This window comes from Schistocerca cancellata, chromosome 7 (genome assembly GCF_023864275.1).
Source record: "Schistocerca cancellata isolate TAMUIC-IGC-003103 chromosome 7, iqSchCanc2.1, whole genome shotgun sequence".
In the NCBI taxonomy this organism is placed as follows: domain Eukaryota; kingdom Metazoa; phylum Arthropoda; class Insecta; order Orthoptera; family Acrididae; genus Schistocerca; species Schistocerca cancellata.
The window spans coordinates 607,567,877-607,580,434 of record NC_064632.1 but is presented as its reverse complement, the minus strand read 5'-3'; the positions used below and the strand labels follow the sequence as shown (position 1 = coordinate 607,580,434).

The 12,558-nt window shown below is 37.7% G+C and overlaps 1 protein-coding gene across 1 annotated transcript in view; it reads left to right on the top strand.

Moving 5' to 3' along the window:
* The window catches only part of LOC126092089 (DNA mismatch repair protein Msh6), a 325,870-nt gene that overhangs the window by 235,268 nt on the left and 78,044 nt on the right, over positions 1 to 12,558 (top strand). Inside the window, exon 20 of the mRNA XM_049907512.1 lies at positions 4,730 to 4,885. Within this exon, the coding sequence (XP_049763469.1) occupies positions 4,730 to 4,885 (156 nt within the window). The remainder of the gene's footprint in view (positions 1 to 4,729; positions 4,886 to 12,558) is intronic.

Here is a 12,558-nt window from a genome sequence, read left to right as displayed (position 1 = left end):
AGAGATACATCGTGCATTACGCCCTAGACTGACAACCAGGACGGACAAGGATCGACACCAACCCAAGGGGAAAGTGTTCTTACCATTCATCAGTAAGGTCACAGATCACATTGGAAAAATTTTAAGCAAGTACGATGTGGAAACTATTTTCAGACCCACCAAGAAAATAAAAGATTGTTTAAGATCAGCAAAAGATAAACGACATCCTCTAGCTACACCAGGTGTCTATAAAATTCCATGCAGTTGTGGAAAGGTCTATATAGGCACAACAAAAAGAAGCGTCAACGCCCATCTGGGTGAACATAAAAGGAACTGCCGCCCCAGACATCTTGATAAATCGGCTGTAGCGGAACATGTGTTTCAGGAAGGTGATCATGAAACAAAGTTTAGTGAGACGACCATCATAGCAAAGACGTCGCATTATTATGAGCGAATGTAAAGAGAGACCATTGAGATTGCCAAACACTGCAGTAATTTTAATAGAAAAGATAAAGGCATTAAGCTGGATAAGATATGGATGTCAACATTGCAGCAACAGCGTGACAGTTGATTAATTTCAATTGAGAAAGTTGGCAATATCGGAGATCATAGCACAGCCGACGTCACGTGATAGACAGCGGCGCCCTCTGGATGACTTATGTGTACGGTGTTCACTCGTGCTCTCGTTGCAGCTCGCCAATTGTCCTAGGAGGATGCCTACCACAGTCGAAGGCAAAATGTCAGGGGAGAGTCTTATGTAAGGACCACATCATCTCAGCCCAGAAGTGTTAAGTGATGACAACACCTGCCGTGAAAGCCTTCATTCTGTGAATTATCGTAACGTATTGCACAACCACAACCACCACTGCCTACTTTTATGGTGACCCTTTGTGGGTATGCAAGTCAAATTTCGCTGCTCCAGCTTTGTTAATTTTGCCACTAGGATGCGTTGTATACCGTAGTGTGAGCGTAAATGTGGAGAGAATCAAGAACCGTGCTGTGATTGAATAGCTTCATTTGAAGGGAATGACACCCAAGGTGCTCCATCATGTACAACAGTGAAAAACTGGGTGTCCGACTCCAAACGTGGAAGAACAAGTGTGGAAGATGCACCAAGGAGCAGAAGGTCTGTCACCATTTTCACTGATGAAACAGTGACTGCAATTCACAATACGATCTCGGTATATCCCGAAAGACTTGAAAACAGATCAGAGACGGTAGCGTCTGAAGTGTTGTAAGAAATCGTCCATCAATTTGTAGTGGATGAAGACGGCTTTCTTGCAAGGTATGTGACAGTGGATGAAATGTGGGTTCACCACTTTGATCCTGAGACAAAGCAACACTCACAACAATGGAAACAGCCTTCATCCCCTACCCCAAAAAAATTCTGGGTGCAAAAATCAGCCAGTAAGATAAGGGCATCAGTCTTCTGGGATGCAGAAGGGGTAATTATGGTGGATTACCTGCAAAAGGGTGTAACTGTCAGTGCGTTATACTATTGCACCTTCCTGCAGCATTTGAGAAAAAGATAAAGGAAAAAAGATGCGGAAAATTGGCGCACGGTGTTGATTTGCATCAGGACAGTGCTCTGGCGCACAAAGCCCTCGCAGTACAGCAGACATTAAGCTAATTGATAGGATTTTGTAATAGGAAACTTTACTTCAGGAGGGTCTTTTACTCCACCTTTTTGTGATGTCAGCACGAGGCACGTAATCACACTTAACTGGCATAACTATATAGTATCCTCAGGTAAGGTAGCAATATTAGCACCCATCCTGAGGCAACACAAAGCAGTCCTGCCTGCTGCCGTAATATCACTCTCTGAGCGAATGTGCCCCAGTCGACACAGGACGTGTAAATGTCTCGGTGTCATTACCAGGTTCACAATAATTATTTCCTGTTTCTGTAGAATTTTCCAAGTTTATAGGATTATATGAAAGGAAAATTCAGTTGAAAAACTATTAAATGTTGAGACAGAATAATTGGTCATCATTTATCTTCAGCAGGTGAAATATGCAATACTGCTGATATGTAGACATAAGTGTTATACACTGCCTAGCTTTTGGAACTAATAGTTCATTTCTCACAGAGGAGGTACATATAGATAGAGAAAGGTTAAAAGGAAGAGCAGGTCACGTAGACCCCAGGGTGAGATGGGGCCTACCTGTTGTGTGGACGAGGCTGAAGCTTAAGGGATCCAGTACAATTATAGAAGGAAGTTTATTTAAAACCTTCACAATTCAATGGAAGAATTGGGGAGGAAAAAAATTTCAATGTGGCAACAATGAGCTCCCTGTACATTGTTCATTGAAACTATCAGTTATGTAAATTGGTAATTGTTGCCATTTTTGATGGTGTGGGTCTGTAGGAAAGCCTGAGACTGTTCCAACAGCCCTTCGCTGTCCGTTGCAGCACTGCCAATTATCTAGAGGCTGCAGTTTGCTGATCAGTTGCCACCATATACTTGTCGTTGGTTGTGGGGGCATGCACGTGCACAAACGGCTGACAACTAATCCATTCTGGCTTTATATACACAGTAATCAAATTATCGGCTTGTCTCCTGTGTTCATTAGTGCCAAAATATTACACCACCGGTTGTCCAATGCAAGAATATACAGTAGCAACGTGAAGTGAAGTTATGGATGAAGTATAAATATAATGAAAACTGTTTCATTCTGATGCACAAATCAAATACATGTCACTTAACGTATTGAACTTTTAAAATTTTGTCATCGTAGATTGCACACCAGAGTGTGGGGAGAATGGCAGGGTTGATTGATTATGTGAGTTATTCTTAACAACTTCTATTAAATTCAAAGAACGTAAATAATAATACTCAGGCACACATCGTGAGTAAAAATCGTTGAGTGTAAATTAACTGATTAGGCTCAACAACCACTTTTAAGCAATGGGTTCATGTGTTGCCCTCTACACAAAGAAATTTAAAAATGAAGTTTATCAAACAGCAACACAAAGAGTTATCCCCGATTATTAAAATTATAGTTGTTTAGAGTTAAATGATTAAGCACAACAACCACCTTAAAGAAAAAAGAGTAAGTAACAAGAAGTACAATAACACACATTTTAACTTATACATTTATGAAGACAGAGGTAGCCTGTAGCACACAATTGAGAAGATAAGTACTCTTCTCCATATTCGTCTTGGGTTGCTGACAGTTGAAGTTTTTTCAAAAGCAACAGTTCCACAGCCAGTTCCAAAGCACTAAAGCATAGTCTCATGCATGTAGTGTGAAAACCTTTTAAATTTGTGTAATCATTTACAAACCAGAACAATTAGATGCAAATTTCATCAAAAATAGATGCTACATTTTCTGGTCGCTAGTAATAAGACGACAGTCAGTAGGCTGAGAATAAAGAGAAATTAACAGTTTAGTCATTCAGTTTGTTAACAGTTTATGTGCATTGACAGTTGAAGGTGATAACTAGATGCACATCAGAATCAATGTACAAAAGATTTAAAATATTGACCTGTAACACTTTTTGTCAACAAAGTATACAGAGTGAGCTGGTGCACAGACCAAAGACCACAGAAACAATATCTGGGAACTGCTTCCCAAATAGTTAAAACATTCCCTTACCATGTCTACCAACCTGCAGGAAGTACTTCTCTGTCTTGTTGAAACTCTCCTTTCTCACCTCAGCTTGTGCCTTATGTCTTGTACTCTGACTGCCTCTGGATTTTGCCATCTAGGCTGTTGAAGCAAGTACTTCACCGATTGTTATCTGTATATAAATTTTTGCAGATTTACTGCAGCATTTAATTTCAGAGTATATTTCTAAATTTATTTTTGTTACCTTATGTTGACCGGGATAGTTATATGAGTAGCTGATTACATAAATTGCACCATATGGGGTAGGTGGCTACCAATGTCAGTGTCAAACAATTACTGCCAAGAATGTTTTGTGTGCTTGATGTCAAAATTCTGTTGTTAGTGTTAACGTCTATGTTCTACACATGTTGTGGTAAGGTATAATATCACCAAAGAACCAACTTTGTTTCCCTCCCTGACAGCAAACCCTGTAAATTCAACACATTTTCAACAAATCAGTAGCAGCAATTATTTGCACATAATACAAAGCATAAACCCATTACAGATTTACAGTACCGAATATGGATAACTGTCAGCTGTATAATGGAATTTTGACAGTTAAAATTTGTGCCAGACTGGGCTTCAAACCCAGATTTCCTGCTTATTGTGAGCAGTCGGCTTACCATTTGGCTATCCGAGTACGACTCACTGCTAGACCCAAACTTACCTATGTTGTCAACATTGCATCATACTTCGGAATACAGGGACTGCAATATTGCACAATACAGATATAGTGCTGCTGTCGCATTCACTAATTCTTCAATTAAGGAAGAGGAACTGCCGAATTCCAACTGTTGTAGTGTAAACAGTTTTCAAATCACTAGACATTTAATACTGCCTGGCTTGTTGTGTTATGCATTACTTGTAGCAATAAAGGGCGTTTACCATTTATAAAATACTTGTAACCATATCAGTGTAGCTTTTATTTAATCCAGATTGTCTTCTAAAATTCTGTGTTGCCTTTTTTCTAAAATTCTGTGTTGCCTTTTTTAAAGCAATGGTGTAATTCGTGGAGAAGATGGATTTGTTATTATAATGATTGGTATGTTTTATCACTAGTTATATAAGTAGTTGGTTATTGTGAATGTTCTTCTGTAGTTGGTATTGTAGTGTTTAGCAATAATGATGTTCTGTTATAGGGAGCATTTGACCATGAGAAAGCAAGGACTGAAGGTGTAATAATACCAGAACAAGGGGTCGATGAGCAGTATGACAAGTACATTTCAGCCAAGCTTGAGCTGGAAAGAGAAACAAAGACCTACCTGGAGGAACAGAAGAGATTCTTCAGAGAGAAGGTGTGTCCAGTAAACTAAAACTCCAGTTTCTCTTGTTTGTTTAGTTTGCACAGTTGCTGTTTTTTCTCGTATCTGCTGCAGTGTCATCATTGCAGGCTAATTATTATACCTGCTATATTTGATCACACAGTGTGTAACTTTTCCACCAGACGTGCTGTTTCTGCAAACATTTCATGAATTATAGTACACTTCCTGAACTTTTAAGTCTGTATTGATACAGACATTAAAGTGAAGATAAAAAGAAGTTATGCACGTCCAGAGTGTGAAAAAATATTATAAAAGCAAGAGAAACAGCAAAAAACAGGTGCAATTGGTATATAAAATGCCCACTGTGTAGTGTTACTTCATACTATGAGCAACTTCAACTTTTCTTCGTATTTCATTGTTAATGATATCAAACAATGGAAACTCCAGGTAGAAATATCAACAATGTTAGAGAAGATAGATTGCTATTTACTGTAAAGAAGAAACGTCAAGTTGCAGACAGGCACTGTTAAGACACTCGCATGTAGCTTTCGGCCACAACCTTCATCAATAAAGAGAGACAACCCACACACAGTAAAACTCTGAAAAAAATATGGCAATGACTGAATTAGTGGAAACAACAGTTAGGAACTGCTTATGCTTCTATCCTGCAATGAAGCAAGCTTTTCCCTATATTTTCATTATTTGATGTAGTTCATACCAGCTTGTGTTATCTTAGTTTTATGTAGGACTGAAGTGTGGGGAAAAAATAGAAACCCCTCACATCTTTTTCAGAACTAACTACACAATTTTGCAATGAAAATCCAGGATGGAATGTAACAATATTATGAAAACAGTAGTTTTTACTCACCATATAGCGAAGATGTTGAGATGCGATAGGCACAACAAAAACTGTCAAAAAGTGAGCTTTTGACCAACAAGGCCTTCGTTAGAAATAGCATGCACGATGCACGCCAGCAAACCGCGCGCGCGCACACACACACACACACACACACACACACACACACACACACACACACACACACACAACCATGGTGTGTGTGTGTGTGTGTGTGTGTGTGGTTTGCTGGCGTGCGCGTTATTTCCAACGAAGGCCTTGTTGGTCAAAAGCCCACTTTTTGACAGTCTTTTTGTTGTGCCTATCACGTCTCAGCATCTTTGCTATATGGTAAGTAACAACTATTGTTTTCATAATATTGTTACATGGTGTGTGTGTGTGTGTGTGTGTGTGTGTGTGTGTGTGTGTGTGTGTGTCACTGATAAAGGGAACAATCAGTGAAATTCCTTTTGTTAATTTGTGTGTTAAAAAGTATGATATTATTGGCTAGCAAAGAACATTTGAACTATATCCATCATGACATCCCAGGAGTCTGAGTATCTGGAAAACTTATGTTGATGATGCAATGGAGGCTAAGAAGGATGGAAAAGAAATGATGATTAACTTTGTTTTGTAATAAATTAAGTTGTTGTTTTGTATTAGAACTGGACTGACAAAATTTGTTTGTGACAAACTAGAACTATTTGATTGTACTGCATTATGAAACATATTGGAAGTTTGTTAATATAATGAAGCGCATGGGATGTATTTTTAAAGAACAAGTGAGAATGAAGTGGTGGGAAATGTGGGCTTTCAACATGTGCATTTGCTTTAGAGTGACGACATTTTAAAATGAAGATTCATAATTAATCACCGATACTTACAAACTAGGACAGTTGTTTATTACATAATGTTGATAACTGGTCATCTTCTAGGAGACACTTCAGGGACCTAGGAATTGGTACACTTAATTACAAATGCATAAACTTTCTAAAGCTGTTTGTGGTTAATAACAAAGATGAATTATGGATGAACTGTGGAATTCACAACCACAGTATTAGAAACAAAGGTGAGTTATGTGTAGACTATACATCCCTATCTAGGATTCAGAAGTCCACAACATGTCAGTAACAGGCATCAGGGAGTAAATTGGAAATCTCCAGTTGTTCAGAAACAATATAAAAGAATAGCTCACTAGCCACCCATGCTACAATTTATTGCATAAATGATTTGTTTGAAGTGTTAGACATAGACAACAACATAGACTTAAAAGAAGCTTGTTATTCAATAGATAATCAAACACTGTTTCAAATTTTAGAGGAGTTGAGTTTGGATAGAAAATCCAGTGGACTGATTAAACAGACCTTAAGCAATACAACATCCAAGGTTAAGTTCAGAGGAAAGCTTTCAGGGGTTATAAAGATTAAACTCAGAGTCAGATTCTCTGCTTTGCTCTTTAATCGTATTCTTTGTGAGGCGATCAGTATTCAGTTTATTCACCATTGACCACTTACAGCGGAATAGGTCTGAACATTAAATATACAATTAACAATAACTTTACTGTAAAGTTTTTACAATTTAATTCCTTTTCTTTTAGGAATATTCTTATATAGTAATGTCAATGTGTATTTCAAAATATTCTGTTATCTTATAAAATGGGTGTTTGAGAAGCCAATCATAAACCTTACGTTTGAAAATATTATTGGTCAGTGACCGAGCAGATGCTGGAAGTTTATTGAAGAGTTTTAAACTCATTATTTTGTGTGAGTTTGTAGTCTTTGAGAGTCTGTGTCTTGGTATGTCAAAGTCCAGTTTGCCTCTGGTGTTGTGGGAATGTATGTTCTTTCTAGTCTCGAACTCATTTAAGTTGCTTTTGACATAAAGCAGTGCTGTGTAGATGTATACATTCACCACAGTTAATATCATGTGCTTGATAAAGAGGGGGCGGCAGTGATCCTTGGGCTTAGCTTTGCCTATTATTCTGATTACTTTTTTTTTTAATTTTCAGAATTTCACTGACAAAGCAAGAATGTCCCCATAACAATATGACGTAGGAAATGTGTGACTGAAAGAGGCCAAAATATACCACCTTTAGATACTCATCAGTGACTAAATCTGTCAGTCTCCAGATGAGATAACACACTCTTGCTATTCTCTTGCAGATATGGCTAATGTGTTCCTCCCAGTTTAATTTTGAATCAATGTGGAATCCTAACAATTTTATTGATGTGCTTTCAACAGCTGTAGTTAAACCCAGAATTAGTTCTTGTGTTTTATCAGGATTACACAGGAGTTCATTAGAAGAAAACCAATCCATTACTAGTTCTAGTTTTTCCTGTGTTGTCTGTTGTGTCATGGTGTGTATTGAGCAACGTTGTACCATCTGCATAACACACAATTGAATTTGCTCCTACATGGTAAGGTAAGTCATTAATTGCAATGATAAACAGAAACGGACCTAGGACCGAGCCCTGAGGCACTCCAGTCCGAACTTCCTTCAGTGAGGAGCATCTATTTTTAATTGATACATACTGTCTCCTGTTACTTAAATATGATTCGATTACATCCAAAGATGGTTTGTGTATGCCATAAAATTCCAGTTTTGCAAGTAGGGTGTTAGATGATATGCAGTCGAAGGCTTTGCTAAGATCGCACAGTACGACTGATACTAGATCCTTATTTTCGAATGCAGTTAACACCTGGTTAACAACTTCAGTGACAGCAGTAGTGGTGTTTTTACCATGTTGATATGCAAACTGTCTGTTGGAGAGGAGATCATGCTTATCAAAATAGTTATTTAGTTGACTGTACATTAAATATTCAAAAACTTTAGAGAAAATTGGGACAATAGAAACTGGTCGATAGTTTTGGGGCAGATGCTTATCTCCCTTTTTAAAGACTGGTATCACTTTAGCAGTTTTGAGTGCATCTGGGAAAACTCCAGATTCTAAACACACATTAAAAATGAAAGAAAGAGGTTGACAGATAAGGTGTATTATTTTTTTCATTACATAGTTAGAAAACCAATAACAGTCCATACTTTTGGAGTTCGTGAACCTTGCCACAGCTTTTACAATATCCTCTGGGGTGACAACATTCCAGTGGAAAGTATACATACTATGGGGCACAGCACCAAGATGATCTAGTGCACAAGTGCCATTTTGCTTGATTTTGTTTTTCAGCTCACTCACTGAGGTTAGGAAGTAATTATTTACTTCTTCTGGGACCATCATTGCATCTTGTGTATGGGTTTGTGAATTATATTGGTTGATGATATCCCATGCTGCTTTACATTTGTTGGGAGCACTTTCAATGTAATGTTCACATGCTTGTTTTTTGGCCAAGGACAGTTTGTCTTTGTAGATTTTTTTACATTTTAGATAAGCTCTATAAGAAGTATTATCTAGCTCAGGTCCTTGTTTACAAGAATTTTTATATTTTCTGTACAGTCTGAGCATCTCCTCCCTAGTGAGAGCTAGCTCATCTGTATACCATTTTAGCTGTTTGTTTTTCTGTTTATGCTTAGGGCTACTTTTGATTAATGGTGAGCAGGAGTACCATAACTCTATGAGTATTTCCAGGAAGTTGTTAAACACCATTTCACCAGCACCCTTTCCAGGTTGTGTGTTGTATACAAAGTCCCAGTTAACATCAGATATTCTGTCAATAAATAAATTAATATATTCATCTTTCTGCCCTCTTACCCATGTGGCATTAGACTTGATTCTGAATGATTTGTCTGATTTAGGCAACTGATCACAGGAGAATGTTAAAATCAATGGTTCATGATCAGCTAGGGCTCCACTGGCAAGTCTGACGTCGTACATATCTGTAGAAAAATTTACTATAATATTACCGTATTTACTCGAATCTAAGCCGCACTTTTTTTCCAGTTTTTGTAATCCAAAAAACCGCCTGCGGCTTAGAATCGAATGCAAAGTGAGCAGAAGTTCTGAAAAATGTTGGTAGGTGCCGCCACAACTAACTTCTGCCGTCGAATATACGTAGCGCTACATAGGCATGCTTTGCAGGCACAAAGATAAATACTGGCGTCAAAACCTCTGCGTCAGTAAATAAATTTAAAAAAAAAGGTGGAAGACGAGCTTTTTTCTCCGCCTCAAGTTTCGACCACTGCATTTTCATACGTTATCCAACGAAGTAAATACAAATTCCGTATTGTTCATCTTCGAATGTAGCAGCATTTCAATTTACTACAAAAATCCGACTGGCAAGACTATTTGGGATGTTTGTTTATATGACCAACTCTACGTTCTGAATTTTTTCCTACCTGTGAGAAGAGATGGATGCTAATAGGAACTTTTATGAATTGTCAATCACATGCAGTATTCTCTTCACCATAAGAACAATACGAATATACACATTTTGCCATGTATTGTTTCATGTTTGCTGCCATCTCATTTAAATCCCGTCTGCCTAATAAACTACGAAACTAGAGTGAGACAACCACAAACGCGGAAGAATATGTATATAATGTCATGTTTATATTCGTATTATTCTTGTACCTAAAAGTGATAGTCAGAAATGAAGCATGGCAATTGACTAGATTTTTAAATCTAAGATGACTCTAATTTCTGTGCAGAATGTAATGTACTGAAGAGGCGTCTGCAAAGATTTTCAAATGGTGAAAAATTTCCCTAAACTCTCGGTCAGACCATCTTGTATCATACACAGTCTATTACTGGGTTCTTGTTGATCATTATCAAAGAAAGCAGCAGTGTGAGTAACAACAAATAGCAGTCTCTTGCCATTGTTTCGCTAATAAGACTACTCCTCTCTCTCTCTCTCTCTCTCTCTCTCTCTCTCTCTCTCTCTTTTTTAATTGTAAGTGGCGGTAGCGCGCACAAAAGCAAGCCATGCCACGAGCGGCGACAGGCCGTAAACACTCATTATCAGAATGCGACAAACAATGCATGACACAGTACAGTAATGCATTTTCAGCCTAGAGTGACGTAAACACCTATAACAAAGAGAACAGCACTTATCAGATCAAAGAAACCAGATGAAGCACGTGAATAAGGAAGGGCACCCGTATAAATACGGACGGAGCGCCTGACGCATAGCAATGGCTACCTGGTAAAGCTTAACTGCTAAGCTTACGACTCGAACCAAACTACTGCAGCTGTGTCGTCATTCATTCGACCTAAATTGTGTCTCATATTACAATGGACCAACTTTGTTTTGATCTGGAGGTGCGGCCTAAAACTTTTCTCTCCCCTTCAATTTCGAGTCTCAAATTTCAGGTGCGGCTTAGATTCGGGAAATTTTTTTTTCCTTGATTTCGAGTCTCATTTTTCAGGTGCGGATTAGATTCGAGTAAATACGATATCTAAGCACTCCTTATCCCGTGTTGGTTTGTAATTTGTACATTGTAAATTTAGTGATCTTAAGATATTAAAAAACGTTATAGTAACATGTTCATCACTGTTGGCCATTTCAATGATGAAATCGCCACAGATAATTAGTTTATTAGTATTTTCCTCATAAGCAGCTCAAATCTTTCGAAAAATGTATTTGCATCTCCTCCTGGTGATCTATATAAGCTAACAATTTTAGTATTCTCTACGTTTAGTCGTATACAGCTGAATTCTCCATCTAGTTCTGCACAGTAAGAGCTAACATCTATTTTAGTAAACATTATACTATCTTTAACAAATATTAGGACACCTTCATTCTTTCTTTCACTTCTACACATAATGTCTCCAACAGCATACCCCTGAGGAACAAAATATTGTACTTGATCTTCTGTCAGCCAATGTTCTGAGATACAAACAACATCAAGGTTTTCAATACTGCAAAAATGTTCTAATTGTAATACTTTGTTCCTAATGCAGTGAATGTTCGTTTGCATCACAGTAACAGATTTATCTTTATTGTTTATTGTCTGAGAACACTCTTTCATTCGAATGTCGCTTTTAGCACCTAGTTCAAGTACAGGAGTTTTATTACCCGCCGATTCACAGACTTTTATACTAAAAAATGGTGACAAGAAATTAAAGGCTTCAGAGATGGCGGCTAAAGCAGATCTACAGTTTACTATCGAGGGGGCACAGTTTGACAAATATTAAGGTAGCTTCTAGATGGAAGACAATAAGAGGGAAAATTCAGAAGTTGGGGAGATCAAATTAGGCTTGCAGAAAAAGGAAGCTCTGGGAGCACAAGTAAAACAAAACGAATTTAGCATACAATCCATGAACATCAACAATAAGGATAATACTTTGATTGATGTAGAATTGAGACATTTCAGAGTATGATCCGCACTGGAGCATTATGCACAGCAGAAGCTCTTTACCTAGTAAGAAAAGGAATACTTCAGAGATTAGAAGTGGTGAAACAAAAGATTATCAGGAGGCATTGAGATATTGAAGAATAGAAGACTGTCAGTTTAGGATATGAGCAAATCAAGAACTCTATACCAAGATAGAGAGAGAATATCAAACATCATCAGGAAAATCACCATGAATAGAAGAGAAAAGAATGTTGCAAAGTATGATGAGAATGAAAGAATATTGAACAAAGAACAAGACTAGAAGAAACGAAGCTGGTGAGAATTAACATGGTGCTCAAAATTTCAAAATGAAAAGAAGAAGAAGAACGCCACGAATGCAGATGGGACACCATTTCTCATGTGGCATGTGATAGAGCATAGTGAAAGTGTTAAACACAGCATTTCTCTCTCTTAATTGAAAAGAATCTGAATTGGAGTATGGTATGAAAAAGTTTTTTTTCCGCTGTCTTTTTCTAATTTAAGCCATTTTGTAGGTTTTATTACAACCTATTAGTTTATTACATTGTTTGAAATAGTCTCCTGAAGTACATAATTCTGCAGTTGGTGGTCTAGCTTGTATAGACA